General features: G+C 50.2%; 1 protein-coding gene across 1 annotated transcript in view; it reads right to left on the reverse strand.

Moving 5' to 3' along the window:
* XYLT1 (xylosyltransferase 1) overlaps window positions 1-18,063 on the reverse strand; it is a 299,188-nt gene that overhangs the window by 36,695 nt on the left and 244,430 nt on the right. The window contains exon 6 of the mRNA XM_036280267.1: window positions 2,945-3,025. Within this exon, the coding sequence (XP_036136160.1) occupies window positions 2,945-3,025 (81 nt within the window). The remainder of the gene's footprint in view (window positions 1-2,944; window positions 3,026-18,063) is intronic.

Raw genomic sequence — 18,063 nt, forward strand, 5'->3', positions numbered from 1 at the left:
ATGGTCAATAATACTGTATTGTATATTTGAAAATTGCTAAGAGGGTAGATCTTTTTTAAAATATGCTTTTATTGATATTTTAGAGAGAGAGGAAGGGAGAGAGAGAAACACTGACCAAAGAGAAACACTGATCGGTTGCCTCCTGCATGCCCCCTCCATGTTGGTTCCCGCTACTATTACATTAACACGAAATTACTGGCCTTAATTCATCAAGTGAGAGCACCCCAGCTGAGGACTCATGGGTGAGTGTTTGAACTTGTGATTTTAGGGTTTTAGAAGGAGGTACAAGCAACAACTCTTTAGCCTGAGCCTTCATCCTGTCCCATGCTTCTTGGGTACCACTTGTCAACTACCGAGGCACATCAATAAGACAGAATGTACTCACACACCCAGAGGCACAACTCTGGCCACCATGCCATCTATTTCAATTTCCCAACAGCAATTATTATAGTCCTATATTTACCATGGCACACCATTAGCATCACCACCACCACCATCATCGTAAGCCATCTACTATATGTCAGATGTTCTTTATGCAATCCCATGAGTGTAGGTCTATCAATATTCCCATTGTATGGGTAAGGGAAAAGGCTCAGAGACGTTAAGTCACCTATCCAATGCAACACAGCTAGGACATGAGAGAGCAGAACTCCAACCCAAGAGGTGTAACCTCAAGGCCCATGATTTCAACCTCTGTCCTATACCCAGATCCTAGCATTGTGCCTGGAGACAGTAGTCAGAGAATAAATACTGACTAGGCTGAAACAAGAAGAGTAGGGTAGATGTAACTCAGACATGTCTACCAACTTACAATGGGTTCTGTTCTCATGATGCAACTTCATTTGCACTGAACACGTGAGACAAGGTTCTCTGGAGGGAAAGAAGGCCTTCATGCTCTGCCTAAGAGCAGAGACACAGAAACATGGGCCAGTTTCAATGACTAACCGCCTCCGAGAAAACTTTTTCATCTCTACCTCATTCCCATGGGCTTTGGGGGCCAGAGACCTGGGTTCAAATTCTAGCACTTTCCATCTGTGTGGCCTTGGGAAAAAACATTTGGGTTCTCAAAGACCCCCCCCGCCCGAGAAATGGGGATACTAATTCTTGTTTTTACGTCAAGTGGCTGTAAGAATGAACTTGGATCCTGCCTGAAAAGGGTCCAGCAGAGCAATGGGCACTTAGGAGCTCAACACACAAAGTCCTTTATCCACCCAGGCCTCCCCTGCCCTTAGCGGCCGGAACACGCTACACTCATCTGTGCTGGTTTACAGAGCATCGTCCACTCCGGGGCTCTTTCTAATTACTTGTTTTTTTTTTTTTATCCTCACCTGAGGACATTTTTCTATTTTTTGTTCAGACAGAGCGGGAGGGAGAGAGAGAGGGAGAGAGAAACATTGACATGAAAGGAACACACCGAGTGGCTGCCTCCCACATGACCCAACCAGGGCCGGAGACAAACTGCAACCGAGGTACATTCCCTTAGCGGGAACCGAACCCGGGTCTCTCCGGACCGCAGGCCAACACTCTAACCGCCGAGCCAAACCAGCCAGAACTGGGGCTCTTTCTAAATGCAAAGAATGCAGGCTGTGGCTAGGACAGGAACAATCTATCAAAGCTTGATGACATCAGAGTTAAAATGCAGGCAGGTGATGCAACACAGGACTCAGGGGTTACCACTCGAAAGCTTAGGAAACGCAGCGCACGGCTTCCTTTGTCCCCCACCCCCCTTGCTGTGGAGAACTGGTAAAGGAAGTCACACCTCCACCAGCCGGGCGGAGGACACCGAACGCAGAGATGGCAGACTGAAATGCCCACGGGGCCAGCAGGGAAGGGAGACGGGCAAGATTTCAGAGACCTGGAAAACACGAGCATTATCTAAGATCCAGCTGATGACTGCCACGAAAAAATTCAGAAACTGAGTTAGCGGACCTTCTGATCTTTTAAGATGCACTGGAAATCTGGATTTTTATGGGAAATACTGCAATTTTTAAATGGACTATTCTTTTTCAAATAAAGCACCTGAATTAAATACAAGAAAACAAAACCAACACGAGGGCCACACAAAACAGGTGAACAAGCTAACGTTACCCTATGGGCTGCCAGGTTGCGCCCTGAGGTCAACTCGAGAAAATGACTCTAAGCCGTTAGAGTGCTCCTGGGCTGGATTTTAATGGTATTTTACATCTGGATGGTGGAGCTGATTGTGTGAGCCCTTCTACAGGGGGCGCTCAAGACTAATCCCTTCTAGCTGATCTCTGGCCTTGGTGATCTGAACTTAGCTCAAAGCTATATGGTAGTGATGCTATTTGGCATTGCTCATTTTAATGAGGGAGGTATAATGGGTCCAACTGGGCTTTGGGTGCCTCGAATCCCTGCCAAAGTCTTGGGCAGCAAAAGGAGGCAATGGCGAGGGCACAGGGCTGGAGTCAGGATACTCGAGTTCAAGTCCATGCTGGCACGAGACTCTGTTCCCCTAGAAAGTAAACTCCATAAGCGAGGATTTTGTCTTGACCACTGCTAGAAGGGTGCCTGGCACACGCTTGGCGTTTGGCAAACGTTTGTTGAATGACTGGCTGATCAAATGGTTGATCTGGGAACATCACAACCTATGGGCCTCAGTCTACCCACCAATAAAATGGGACTTGAAAATGGCTGCCCTCCTTACCTCAAAGGGTTGCCACAATGAGAAACTGGACTCACCAAAGTGCTTGGACAAAAGGTGTAAAGGGCAATGACGTGATGAGACACATTTACGATGATCTCTGTCCTGGGCTGACAGGAGGGACCTCTCCAGACCCTACTTGGAAGGGGCGAGGCCACCATGCCTGCCTTTCTCTCATCCCCAACTCTTTTTCTGGCTGCACCAAACCAGCCTAGAAGGAAGCCCCAAAGCACATGCATTTGCATTTCCATTCTGTACCAAGACAGGGAGAGGGTGTACTACCTTGCATTGTCCCGGCCATGTGACTTCAAGAAATTCATATCTCGGTATCGGGAGAGAAATGCCACCAGCTGGTCATTCGTCCTGTAGAAACAAACAAAGAGGAAAGTCAGAATCCTCCAGAGACCACGGAGAATTGAGTCTCGGCTCCGTTCTTGGTCACAGAAAGCAGGATCCCTCCTCTCACACCACACCAGTTGATGAGGCTGTATTCTTTCAGGAGTCACCATCCCTGGCCTGACCACACTACATGAAAACACAGTCTGTGTGCCTCCTACAAGCTCCCTATACAGTGAACTCCATGAGGATAAGCAGAGTATCTTATTCATTTTGGAATCATTAGTGTCCAGCCCTGGGCTTGGCAAACAGTTAAGTCATCAGTGTGTAGCTCAATGCCAAATACACAGCAACCTCAGGGCCTTTGCACTTGCTGTACCTTCCCATCACTAGCTTGTTGTTATCCAGGTCCCCTTTCAAATGTCATGTCATCAGAGAGGCCTTTTATGGCCACCTCACTGAAAGTATCACCTGCATCCCCCTCTCTGCTTTATCCTATTACTTTATTTACTTCACTATCTTATCACCCTCTGAAGATGCTGAACTTCCTCCCAGTAGGATGCAAGTTCCCCGAAGACAGAACCTAGTTGAACTTGCTCATCTTTGGCACATAGTAGGAGCCACATTAATGTTTGTGGATGAATAAATGAATCAAAGTGAGACGGATCTGACCGGATTCTTCCAAGGACATTTCGAGACATGAATGAAGGCATAAATGTACACCAAGTTCTTGATAACCACTGGGCAACTGATTGAGAGATCTTTAAAAAAGATAAAGTGACATACAAACGAATGCCATCGTTCCCAGCATTGTTATCCCAAATTTATCACCATCAATCTCGGCACCAGCCGTGTAGTCACAGCTAATCAGCTTGTGCATACAGCTGTGACAGTGTTTTAAAAGGCAGTCACACGGGTCTCCATCTGCCAGAAATGCAGTCGCCGCCTCTGCCGAGTAAACCCAAACAGGTAAATGGTGCTGAAGTGACAGCTCCTTTATCATCAGGCTTCTCTGCTCGGGGAGTTTTATTTAAGAGAAAAGGGTTAACCAGGGCTTCACACTGGGAGAGAGGGGAAGGCAGTGGAAAGGAAGGGCAGTCCTGGGTAGAATGAAGGCTAGACCTTTGGGGGGCACATGGGCACCTTCGAAGGTGATGCCTGGGCTCAAGAAGCAGGAGAATCTGGAGACAGATGGCAGGTGCTCTCCTGCCCAGGCCCTGTGTGTCCATGGGTGTACGTCATTTACCTTCTCTGAACTCACCTGGCTGCCCAGCACACAGCACGCTCTCCACATATTCTGAATGGACAACTGAGTGGGTTTATAAGGCACATATTAGGTGTATAGTAAGTAGAAGCTGCTCTCCTCTCTCTGCCCCCACCATCTGGTCAGAGCTGCCCCCACCCCTCACCGCTCCTTCATTTCCCTGCAGAAGTGACTGGATGTGACTCATGTTGACCAACTCATAATTCCAGCGGAGGAGGCCCAGAGCCGATAAGAGACGCTGCCGTGAAAATGAGCACTGCTGATGTCCCCTCCTATTACTGAAATAAACACCAACTGAACACCAGCCCGTCTAGCAGACAGACTCCAGAGAAGCCCTGTGCATCTGCAATGAACTAAATCTAGCAAACACAGCAAGCTAAGCCCCGCCGGTGTGCACAGAGGTGAGCCCCAGGGATGCAGACAAAGGCTCACCCCACGTGTCTGCACGACGGTGCACCCCGTGTGGTCAAACCCACCTGCTTGTGCCTAGTTATGGTAACTGATGGGCAGAGCCTCTTGAAGTTGCTGGGAGAGGTGTTAACTGAATCAGCCCAGAAGAAATGAATGCTCCCTCCAAACCATCTACCGTCTGAGCAGTTCCTATTCACCAACCCCCTCGATACTCTCTGCGACAGTTCATTATTGTTGTCCTGATGAATACGGGGACAAGTTAACCTCTGAATGGGTCCCTGGCAGCAGGAATAATAAATAGGGGCCTCTCAGTAGCCTCAGTGGGAGGATTGAAGGGGCCGGGCCGGGGCTCCCCGGGGGAGCGGGGGGCCCTCTCGAAGCCTCGGGGCTCCCGGGGTCAGCGGCTGCAGTTCCATTTGACAACCCAGAAAGCCCGTTCAGGGCCCTGAGCTGGGGCCATTTTCACATTTACCGCTTCACCAAGTCCCCATCTGACGGGGATGAATAGGCATTTAGCGAATTTACTTAGCGATGCTTCCACATGAAATCCTCTCAAAAGATGACATCTTGGGGGAGGGAGGGTGGATCGGGAGGGGGCTCTGGCTTCCAAGCCCAGCGCTTGCGGGTAAAGCCGCTTTTCAAAGCAGAGAGCGGTGTCCCCTGCCTGTCCCCTCCCTGGGGCCCCAGCCCCCTCGCTCTCCCTCTGCACAGAAAGCCTGCTCGGAATGCTAACCCTGCCTGCCAGCCCTTCTCTGAGGGGAGATGGGGCTCGGCTGGGGACCAAGTTCTCCTACTGTGGCTTTCAGACACCCATCGATAATTGCCTACATAATATTTAGTTCTCTTCAGATAATCGACAGCTTGCGACCTGCTGACATTTTACCCAGTTCTGGTCCTGCTCTCCCTCCCCCGCACACGCAGCTCTCACCCCCTCTTCTGGCGGAGTCATTGCCAAGTGGCTCCCACAGCTCATCCCTTGGGGCTGTCCCCTCACCCCTTTCTTTGCACCTTTAGCAGACATTGTTGGAAGAAACGCCAGTTCCCCTGACTCATGGTGGTGACTCGGGGGTCCACCGCCGTACCCTTTGGAGCCACTGGGACATCTTTGTTTTCATAAACATGTTGGTGTTTCATAAAGACATATTAAAATGTGCATACTGGAGCCATATGGGAACACTGGCTGAAAGGAATAAGTGAATGGATAATGAAAGGCGCACCATGACCAGTTCCGGAATGTCCACGTGGCCGAGGCCCTCGGGCTGATTTCTGCTCCATTTTGTTGCGCTTGGCTTTCACCAAGATGCTACAAAATGTGTGTTTCATTCCCATTTGACGAACGGGCAGCGGAGACCCAGAGATGTCAGCCGTTTATTTAGTAAACTCAAGAATCGGGATTAGAACACCAGACGACTTCTGCCAATGAACGGGTGAGTAAATGAGGGAGTGAATGATTCCGTTCCAGGTGCGGGAGAAGAGCTACAGGTGTTCTGCCGTCTCTCTCTTCAGTCTTGTCTTCACTCCGAGAGCACCAGCCCTCTGCTGTTAGACACCTTATCTCAGCCTCTGCCCAAGAAGTGCGGAGTTAAAATCTGCTCTTTAACAGGATTCCCAGATGAGGCGCCTGCCCTTTGAAGCTTAAGAGCTGCTCTGAATCGAGCATGGATCTCGGTAGTTAATTCTCTTCCTCTTTCCCTCTTCATCTTCTCCCCGTGGTCTCTTCCTGAAAGCCCAGACCTCGAGCGCGCTAGTTTCATCTCCATAAACCTCACGTGTTGCGAGCATGAAATACAATCACGCGTGTAAGACCTGTGCCGTAGCAACTGGCGTATCATATAAGCCTTTGATAAATGTTGCCTGTTACTTAATAACACAGGGTGGAGCAAAAGCAGGGTTACAGTGGTGAGTACGTGAAACAGAGTTTATTCTTGCATTATTATTCATTAATGATTAGTTTCCATACCAACAACTGTCAACCTCCTTTTGCCCCACCCTGTACTGTTGTGGCCATTTTGGACTGGGGACAGCAGTGTAAGGACCCAACCTCACTTGAACTTGGAAGGCTTTCTGTGCATCACACCTATGGGATGCTCTGCAGAGCATGGTTTGGAAACACCCCCTGAGCGAACTTGTCCACAGTCCCCCGGCTGGTGTCCAAGTTGGGAACTGTCTCCCCGGGGTCACTGCACCAGCTGTGTCTCATATGCATGCTGGCACACAGGAAGGGCACGGTTCACCTCTGGTTCCCCCCCAAACAGCCCCCTCCCCACAGCCCAGTCACAGCCACGCATGTCCACTGGCAGCATGTGATGGGCGAGGAGACATGGAGCCCAGCTGCTTAGCCTCCTCCGGGAAAAAGCCCAACACAGAGCCGACTTCTCCTTGCTGGGACCCTCCTGCCCACCACCCCTGGGCCCCAGATCTCCCTCTCCCATACTGGGTGCTCTTGACGAATGGGGAGGCTGGCAGTGCCCGGGCAAACGTGAAGCACAGAGTTTTCGTGAATGTCAGGATTCAGGATTTCAAACCCCTGACACCGCCAGTCTGCACAGACCCAAGGGATCGGATTTGGCTCTCCCGGATGCCGTGGGTGGGCCACCTGTGGAGCAGAAATGTGCACAGGGCGGTGGATGAGGGCCACGGGATCAGGTGAGCTGAGGGTGCTGAGGGTCGAGGAGGCGCCTGCAAGCTGAGCTCACAATGCACGATGTCTGCATTTCCCCAGTTCCCACCACTGGGGCATCACCTGTGCACTTACTTTGTATGTGAGTTCACTGTAAATACCACTACAGCTCCACCCCAAGCAGCACTATCTGTGATAGCTGACATACCTTTTTTCTCTCACATTTTGAACTGTGGTAAAATACACGTAACCTAGGATCTGCCAGCTTAACCGTCTTCAGGTGCACAGTTGTGTTAAGTACTGTGCGACCATCACCCCCTTCCATCTCCAAACCTCTTTTCATCTTGCAACATGGAAACCCGGAACTCATTCAGTAACAGCTCCCCATTCCCTCCGGGCCCAAGCCCCTGGCAACACCCTCTTCTTTCCCTCTCTGTGGACAGTCATGCTCATGCAGTCACCAGACGCGCGTAAGTGGAACCATGCGTCTGTCTGTGTGTGACTGGCTGCTTTCACTCAGCATCGTGTCCTCCAGGCTCATCCACATGCTACATGTGTCAACATTTCCTTCCTTTTCAAGGCTGAATAATATTCCATCTGGGCATGCCACCTTCATGTGTTTTCCTGTTATATAAAAACAATAACGACTACTTGTCTGTAGAACCCCTATAGCAACTTGGCTGCCAGGGGCAAATGTAGAGTGGCCAGCGACCTGGTTTGCCCAGGACTGAGGGGATGCCCAGGGCACAAACTGTTTCGTTTGAAAACCAGACAGTCTTAGGCAAACCAAGATGAGTCGGTGACTCCAGGCAGATCGATCTGCCGAGAGATGTGACCACAGGAGGAATGTCACACTCCGTCCTTTTTTGATGAGGTGAAGAGCACAGAAACATGATGGTGGGATGGCCAACTCTAACCCTTTCCTATGTTTTTAAAAATTATGATTATAGAAACTCAGATTACAGCAAGACAGAGAATTAAACAATAGCAATAGCAACAACATCTAACACTTGAGTGCCCGCCACGGGGGCTAGGCACTATTCTAAGCATTCATTAACCCACTTATTCTTCATGGCAACCCTGTGAAGTAGAGGCTATTATATATATATCCATTTTTCATTACAAGTAGGTACCTGACTTTTTTATGTAATGATATATCCTGCTTCTGTCTAATAAGCACATACAGGTAAACGTCATCCTCATAATGGCTGCACAGAGTTGTGTGGACCGGCACGGCCAATCCCCTGGCGATGGACATTTAGCTTATCTCCCACCCCTTGGAGATAAGGCTCCTATGAACATCTTGGCATATGTATCTTTCCAGATGTCGGTATGATAAGATTCTGCAGGATTACATTGCTAAATGTGGAATTATTCACGCAAAGGACAATTTTTAGCCTCTCTTTGCTTTCAGAAAAACACACTGAATGAAATGAGGCTGCCCCCAGATGAGGGTATGGCTGGGCTCCCACCATGGCACAGGAACCAAGCCAGCTGGCTACCGGGCAGGTGGGGAGGGACGAGGATGCTAGGGCAGGGGCTGCCCTGGAGAGGCTGGTGGGCTTCTCTGGCCGGCTGGTGAGGCCTGGGCAGGGGCCACCTAGCTTCTCCATGGTACCAACAACCAGACCCAAACCTGTCTTCTGTCAAGGAGCATGGGGTGTTTGTGGGGGGTGCACAGAGCGATCCTCTCAGTGCCCGCGGGCAGCTGCTCCAGGTGGTGCCCATCTGCCTGCTAACTGCACTGAGATGTTCTACCCAGGCACCTTGGACAATACTTTTTGGGGGCCTGGCTATAGCTGTGAGACAAGCAGGCATTGGGTCTAATTCTGTTCTGTTCCTCCAGGACCTGAAACATAGTAGGTGCTCAATAAAAATACCCCAGTGGAGGGCTGGTATGCAGGGCTCCTGGGTGCGGCTGCCCGGTCCAGCACAGCGCTGTCCCTTGACAGGGGCTCAGCCCAGGAAGGCAGAGAGCTTTGTCACTCACCTCTATATCTGTGCCTCTGCCCCGCCCATTCCCCCCACCAGGAATGCTCTTCCCCAGGGCCTCGCCGGAGAACGGGGAGAGATGTGGGACAGGCGTCCAGGGCACAGGACACACCGAAGATACCACTGCAGAAAACCCCCTCTGCTGCCTACAAAGCGCTGCGCTCCTCCCCCTCCTACAACCTCACAGGGACCAGCAACCTGTACTAGTTCATACGAATAAAGTAGGGCTCAGAGAGTCAATGGCCGAAGTCATGGGAGGTGAGAGGAGGCCTGGACCTCGGGGCCCCAGGTCCAGAGTTGGGGCCCTCCTCAGTCCTGACTTCTGTGTGACCAATAAGCGTCAGGTGTGTGTTCTATTTCCTTAGAAAGAGAGGAAACAAAGGCAGGAATCCATAGCTGCCTTCAGAAGCCTCCTGCTCCCTTTCAAGGGGACTGCTGTCACATGGGTTGCACACAGGAGCGGACCGAGATACAGCCTCTGTCCCAGGTGCGGGCCGTGCGGCCGCAGTGTGACATCTGAGCACGTCCCCCAGTGTCCTCTCGCTGCATTCCCTCTCAGGAGTGGACTCGGGCCCATTTCCCACGTGGCTTGTTTCTTCTTGGGTGGGGGCAGTGACTGCCATCACTTTGTCCCCGACTCTCTGGACGGTTTATGCTCAGACCTTACTGAAGTCTTCTTGTCTGCTGGGAAGGCCAGAACTCCAGAAACACAAGAAGAAAGACCAAGGGCAAAAGCACTGGAGATACGAGAAGGGTAACCTCCGATTCGCGCGGAGGCAAGGCTTACAGCGACGCCCACGTTTGCAAGGTGCAGGGGAAGGTGTGTGGGAAAAACCAGGTACTGAATTTCTTCCAGGATCCCATGGGCATGATCACAGCCAGAGCTGGGCATCTGAGGAAAAGGGACCTGGAAGAAATGCCGCCCCGGCTTTTCAGACTCCACGCTAAACCATCTTCTGGAAAGCAGTCATAGGATCTTGCTGGAACATAAGTCTGATCATGCCCTCTCTTCTACTTAATATCCTCAGCGGCTGTCCATCACCTGCAGGGCAATGCCCGACTCCTTAGCAAGCGTGCAAGGTGGTTTGTGAGCTTGCCCTGCTCACTCAATCTTCAGAATTACTTGAAGTTTTCTAAACGTTCTGGGATCATAGCTCTAAGACTTTGCAAGCTCTGTATGTTCTCCTGGGAAACATCTCCCATTTCCTGGATGGGTCAGGTGCTAGACACCTGAAACAGCAGCTGTTAAGGTGCTTGTGGTCCCTATCCTCAAGGAGCACACAGGACAGTGGGGGAAGGGAGACACACAGGTGGAGTCTTACCATAGTGGGGGAAACACCAGGTGACCCGAAGCACAATTCGTGCTGGAGACGCCAGGGGACAGTGGTTCCCTCTACACAGGCAGACAGCACACCAGAGAACCACCTGGATAATAAAACCCACTCACTTTGAACTGGATTTATATATATTTTTTGTTACTGACGAAAATAATGCAGAATTAAAACATGCTCATCGCATTTGCAGGAACTGGCAAACCATTTCTCAAAATCTGCACGCTTTCACAGAATACTTGTGAGGTGCAGGTTTCATGTTAAACATACACAAACCATTCTGAGGCAGTTTGGCTGAGAGTCTATCAGTGGGAACTTTTCACACCTCAGCCTTTCCTCCAGATAGCTGTAATAGACTGGTAACTGACAAGAATCAGCACCCAGAGGCCCTGCCTGATCCTGGAACACCAACTTGAATCTTGAATGAAGAACTAAACTGTCACTCAGCCAGGAGTGAGTGAGTGAGTGTGTGTGTGTGTGTGTGTGTGTGTGTGTGGTCTATTTGATTGTATTTTAATTATCTGCAATCTGGTTGTCCTCATATACAGAAACATCTCAAATGAGCAGAACATTTGGTTAACTAAATTGTGCAACCCCCTGCCCTGGCCGGTTTGGCTCAGCGGTTAGAGCGTCGGCCTGCGGTCCTGAGAGACCCGGGTTCGGTTCCTGCTAAGGGCACGTACCTCGGTTGCAGTTTGTCCCCGGCCCTGGTCGGTTGTGCGGGTGGCAGCCACTCGATGTGTTCCTTTCACATCGATGTTTCTCTCTCTCTCTCTCTCTGTTCCTCTCTCTCCCTCCCACTCTACCTGAACAAAAAAATGGAAAAATGTCCTCGGGTGAGGATGAAAAAAAAAAAAAGTGCAATCCCTTACAACGAATTAGAGCCAGTTATTTGATCTTGGGGTGGAGGGGACAAGATGAGGTCTGCTCTAGAGGACAGCAAAAGATAGAATCTTAAAAGTAAATGTGAGTTACAATGGAATACTATGCAGCTGTAAGAAAGAAAGATCTCTAATCCTTTGAGAACATGGAGGGACCTGGAGAGTATTATCCTAAGCAAAACAAGCCAATCAGGGAAAGACTAACATCACATGATCTCACTTATTTGTGGAATATAATGAATGAAACAAGCTGATGAACAAAGAACAGAGACAGAAGTAGGGTACAGACTGACAAATGTTAGAAGAGGGGAACAGGGGTGGGGGGTGGGAGGGAAGAGATAAACCACAGAACTGATATGCATGTATGCACAACCATGGACACAGACAACAATGCTGGGGGGCAGGGCGGGATTGGTAGGAGGGTGTCAATGGGGAAAAAGGAGAAACATCTGTAACAAAAATAAATTAATTAATTAAAAAAAAAAGTGAGTGTGGTTTACATAGGAGAGTCAAAACTGTGCCACAACGAGAGCTGTTTTCAGAGAAGCGTTTGTAGGAATGTCTCTCTGACCTTTGCTGCTTCATTGCCGTTGATTTTGAACAAGTTTCTTACGTTCGCTGAGCCTTAGCTTTCTAATCTGCAAAATGGGGATGCCAATCGATGGTCTCTGAGTTGCCTGTGTGTTGTGGGTATGGCACACGCAGTGCTTGGCCTATAGTAGGTGCTCAGTGGTGGAAGCCTTCAGAGAGACGTTTGCTTAGAAATGCCAGGGGGAGGAGCCTTGGCCAGTTTGGCTCAGCAGTTAGAGCTTCAGCCCGCGGACATGGGTTCGATTCCTGGGCATAGGCACGTACCTAGGTTGCAGGTTCGATCCCCAGCCCTAGTCAGGGTGCATGTGGGAGGCAAACAATCGATGTGTCTCTCTGACATGGATGTTTTTTTCCTCTCTCTTGCCCTCCCTTCCACTCTCTTAAAAAAAGGAAAAAATATCCTTGGGTGAGGATTAAAGGAAAAAAAAGAAAGAAATGCCAGAGGAAAAGCACGCCCACTGCTCGCCAGTCCGCCCTTTATGAAATCTCGCACACCTGTGTTCCTAGCAGTGGTGCAGGTTACATATGTTCAAGTCCCTTGACTGTCAGCGCCTTGAGCACAGGACTCTTGTCTGATCCACCTGTGTCCAGAACAGGCCTCAGGCCTCTAGCACAGTAGTTCTTCACCTTCCTAATGCTGCGACCCTTTAATGCAGGTCCTCATGTTGAATGTGGGCGTATCTGCACGTGGGCGGACCCACCTGGAGACGGGTGGAGGAGCGGTGTCTCGGTTCCTAAGACCATCGGAAATATGTTTTCCGATGGCCTTAGGCGACCCCTGTGAAAGGGTCATTCGCCCCCCAAAGGGGTCGTGACCCACAGGTTGAGAACCACTGCTCTAGCAGGTTCTAGCAGCGTTACGCCTCTTTCTCTTTGGGACCTCATGCCTACTTCAAGTGGCCCACAGGAATCGTTCCGGCTACACGTGTTGCATTCCAGATCGAAGGCCTTGGTCCATACTGCCCCCTAGGCTGGGAACACCCTTCCCACCTTTTTGCCTGGTCAGTTCCTGCGTGTCTTTGTGAGAACTGGCCCAGAGTCAGTTCAGCTGGGAAGGGCCGGGGGATAAATGAGCACCACCCTAAATGGAACTGAATGGCTCAACTTTCCTTCTGTGTGTGTGGCTAAGATTGCCCCCCTCCTCATTTTACACTACCCCGCGTTTATAAAAATGTTGGCAATGACCTATAGAAATTACATATCAGAATTTAGAGCAAGTAAAATAATGCAGATCTGAGGCCAGGATCAAGTCCTGGTTCCGTCACTTATTAGCTGGGTAGCTTTTGGCAGGTCATTTTAGCTATTTGAAGTTCCATTTCCACATCTTTAAAATGGAGGATGATAGCAATATCTACTTTACAGGTTGTGATAAGAATTAAATGAGATAAGAGGGCATTAACTGTTGTCTGCAATTGGAAAACCCTGGCTGATACAGAAACTGGGAACAGAGGCGGGGTAATGAATGGTGCATGGGGGTAAGCACAGAGATCTACTCTTGGTTGGGTAGCCTGGCCCATCCTGGCAGTGTCAGGACGTGGCCCAGACCTCTGGATGGGTCAGCAGTCTCTGGCCTTGGCCCTGGGTCCACACCACCACTTAGTCGGAAGTTACTCATTGTTATTACTTCTCCCGGACAGGAGCCTATATTCTGCTGGGGGTAGGATACAACCAGGATCTCCATCTCTCAGAAAGCCAGGGTCAAGTCAGTTCAGATTTCAGTCCGGGATGAGACTGAGCTCGAAGGACAGCTGACTGTCCTGGATCACCCTGGGCAGCCTGCCAGGTCCACCGGCCTGTCTGGACTGGAATGCGCTGCCGCACAGCAGAGAAGCCACGCGCTCCTCCCCTGCAAAACAAACGCCGTGGCCGCCTCTGCAGACCTTGAGCAGACGCAGGTCCTCGGCTCGAGAGAGAGGCGCTGGAGGATCAGGACATGCTGCACCCAGTCTGTTCTCTACCACAGAGCTCCAAGGCTGTTTGTTTATTTCGGAGGACCGAAGAGACATTCACAAAGAAAGCAGGCTGGAGAAACAGAGGGCACAGGCTCTGAGGTGCTAATTTGCAGTTCTCGGAGACAGAAAACATCTACAACGTTTTAAAAGAAAATTGATCAGAGCTCAGTGATTCTCAACGCTGTGTCTGGGGTGGCCCTAGTCCCTGCTGGGCTGGGGGGTGGGGAGGGTGGAGGGCACAGCCTGGAGCTGGCTCACTTGAGATTTCTGCAGAGAGGAGCCTATTTACCACACTGGGGTCTCAGGTGAAGTTCCAATCAAGAAAAAAGATTTAGAAGCTTAAATATAAAAGTTCCAAATCCTTAAAGAAGATGGTGGATTCCAATTCCCCTTCTTCGTTTCCGGAGGAGGGCAGAGGAAAGCATCTGAGGGCATCTCTGCGGCAGGACTGGCCGAGCTCTGCTCTCACCGACAGTCTGACCTGGGCAGGTGCAGGTTCTCTGGGCAACACTGTTGCCTTCTCAACAATGGGATTCATACTAGGACGTGTTTCACAGAGGTGTTCTGAGGATAACGGCTAACTTCTTAGCATGGGTGCTTGGTGTACAGTAAGCAGTTAAATGTTAGCTGGGTTATTATTAGGGATGTGAATTAAATTCCCCCCCCCTCCCTTTTTCCTTCCTTCATTCTTTCCCTCTTTCCTTCCATTCTCCCCCCGCCCCCCTTTCCTTCCACAAATATCTGAGCATTTCCTAAGTGCCAAAAACTACGTTGGCCCCTGACTTTGGAAATGAATCTGCCTTTGTCAACCACAGGTATCACTGGGCTGTGTGGACTCCTTTCAGCTCAGGCCTGGTTTTATTTGATTCTATATGCGCTCGTGCATCCTGCTCCGTGGGTAAAGGTTATTCATTTACAGGTATTCCTGAGATATTTACTCAGAGGCAATACTTAAGTCCTATGGCCCCTGTGTTCCTATGTGACCACTACAGTGTTTCTTAAGGAAAAGCTTGTTCAACAAATTTCATCTGGGACTCGTCCGAAAACCTGCTCACGTCTAACTGTGCTGAAAAGATTCTGGTGCAAGTTCACTGACCACTGCTGAATTATTTTCGGTGCCAGGTCTCCGGATATTTAAACACTCTGGATCGTAAAGGAGGATCGTATTGTAAACTGTAAAACAGGGTGCGTGGTAGACAAAGGGCAGGGTTCACGCTGATCTGGTCACGTCACTAGATTCCCATTCATTAATTCAGCAAATAGTTACGTGGCACCTGCCACGGGTCAGGTACTGTTCTAGATGCTGGAGAAACAGTGATGAGGGAGGCCTGTGAGCCTTGGGCCCCGAAGTCCTGAGGCGTCCATTACATGCCCTGAGTTAACCTCTCTTCCCTGCACCAAGAATGGTACTAATTATGTAGTAAAGAAAAAAGTCGTTCGGATCACTTCCTGTGCTCTGGGGTTTAGACGAGGAACCCTGATTGGGAAAGGCTTGGCTAGCGCAATGTCTGGCATATAACAGCTGTTTAATGAAGGCCCCCAGGCAGTGCCAGGTCCCTCAGATGGCACTTCCCAGCTCACGTGGGATCCCTGTAGCTCGGGGGGAGATCCACGGCCAGGTCCAGCTGAGGGGGGCTCCCTGAGTGGCAGCCAGCTGTGCCACTGTGCTGCGGGGAGGTGGCTCTGCACCAGGTGACCAGGTTGCAAACTTGCCTCTATGCTTCCTTGCCACGTGACCTCGCAAGTTACTTCATCCTTCTGGTCCTCAGTGTCCTGTCTGCGTCAGGCAAAGACGCAGTGAGCTCCTGCGTGTGAGAGGCTTTGACCAGCGCTGGACAATCCCAAAGTGCTTGATTATCTCATTGCTCTCGCTGCTTCTTCCCTCCAAGGGGGGACAGGACGGCTGGTGTCCCTGGCCACGCCACACTGCAGCGTACAGTCATCGGGGGTTTCCCCAGGGAAGCTGTGGCACCGAGGACATCAACAGGGCCCAGGAGCTCGAGAACAGAGCCGAGGCCAGCCTCTCTCTGGTCAGTCCTCTTGCTGGACCAAAGCGCTGAGGATGGCCAAAAACAAACAAACAAACAACCGCACAAATAAAGGCTGAAATCCCCTGCATTTCCTAATTTATCAGATTACTATTTCTTCCCTTTCTCTCTTAAGTCTTGAACCACGTACATTAAAAAAAGGTCACCACAATCCCCAGAAGAACTGAACACAGTTGTTCAAACAATAACGTGTTACAGGGACATTCAGAGCAGCTCCAAAGAGGAAATAACCCACATGGGCATTAGTGGATGACTGGGTAAACCCAACGTAGCCTATCCGTACAACGGAATATCATTCAGCCACAGAATGGAATGAAATACTGACAGAGGCTGCAACGGGAACGGACCTTGACAACAAGATGCGAAGTGAAAGAAGCCAGACCCAAAGAGCATGTATTACATGATCCTTTTCTATAAAACATCCAGAGTAGGTTAACTCTATCAGGGAGACAGAAGGCAGACTGGTGATGGCCAGGGACCGGGGGGCAGGGGAAAGGAGAGCAACTGATGAATGGATACGGGGATTCCTTTAGGGATGATTAAATGTCTGGAATAGACGGCGATGATGGCTATACAACACTGTGAATGTATTAAATGTCACTGATGAGCCCTGGCCGGTTTAGCTCAGTGGTTAGAGTGTCAGCCCGCGGACCAGAGAGACCCGGGTTCGGTTCCCGCTAAAGGCACGTACCTCGGTTGCAGTTTGTCCCCGGCCCCAGCTGGGTTGGGTGGGTGGCGACCACTCGATGTGTGTCTCTCTCTCCTCCTCCCTCTCTCCCTCCAGCTCTATCTGAAGATAAATGCAAACGTATCCTCGGGTGAGGGTATAAATAAATAAATAAATAAATGTCACTGATGATACATTGTATGTGATGTGTATTTTACCATAATAAAAAAAGTACCAGTTGAACCCCAAATTTCAAACTGATGAAAACACCATAATATAGCTACAATAATAACCACACTTGGTATATCAGGCATACTTTATATACGCTATCCACTTAACCCTCACAAGCAGCCTAGAAGGGAGGCAGATAAGGTCTCCTGCACAGTGGAGCACACTGAGTTTCCCAGAGCTTGGGTAACGGGTCCAATAACAGTGCTGGCGCCGATGCTGATAACTTTGAGGACTAAGTCATGTGGTCTAGGCATTGGATATATATTGATGCACTCTGCCTCCTCAACAACTTCATGAAGTGGGTACTATTGTTCTCCCCCATTTTGCAGATAAGGGGGTACAGGAAGGTTGAATTATGTGTGCAGGGCTAGACACGCACGTAACAGGAGCAGGGATCTGCACCCAGGACACCTGGCCTGAGCCCAGGGTCCGGAGGATAAGAGGCTTGGTCGGGGAAACTGGAGAGAATGTGGGTAGCTGAGGTCCTGCCTCCAGGCTTCCTCTCAAGGAGGACAAGGACAGACTGGACACCTGCCACATGACATCAAGGGATCATGTGGCATTCAGACCCTCTTCCAAACGGGGTGGAAGCCAGCATGTGGCCGGGCAGGTGTGACATGTCAACATCCCTCGGCTGCTGGGCTCCCAGATGGGGCTCCGCAGTGTCTGCACTGGCGTCTCCGGTTGAGAAGCGGCTGAATCAACGAAGAATCGATGAGAGTCCACCGTGGCTCACTGTTGTTCTGAAATGGACTCTGGCTCTTTGGAACGCTTTCCATTTTCATCGTGGAAATATCGGAAAATGCCTCTAGCTGAAAGAAATGAGTGAAGACAAAACCTCTCCATGGATCCTCAATCCAAAAATAAGCTCAGAGATGCTTTGAATGATTGTAGACGTGAAAATCATGCCATGAAGCATCAGCGAGGCTTCTGCCACTTAAGAGTAAGTGACAACAAGCACTGCTGTTGTCACAGTGGTGGCTGTGGGATGGCCATTGACCGTTCATTTGCTCCTTTACTTCGGTGAGGACTTACTGTGCTCCTACTATGTGCCAGGCACCATACCAGCACTAGAGA

Source organism: Molossus molossus, unplaced genomic scaffold (assembly GCF_014108415.1).
Source record: "Molossus molossus isolate mMolMol1 unplaced genomic scaffold, mMolMol1.p scaffold_m16_p_3, whole genome shotgun sequence".
NCBI lineage: Eukaryota > Metazoa > Chordata > Mammalia > Chiroptera > Molossidae > Molossus > Molossus molossus.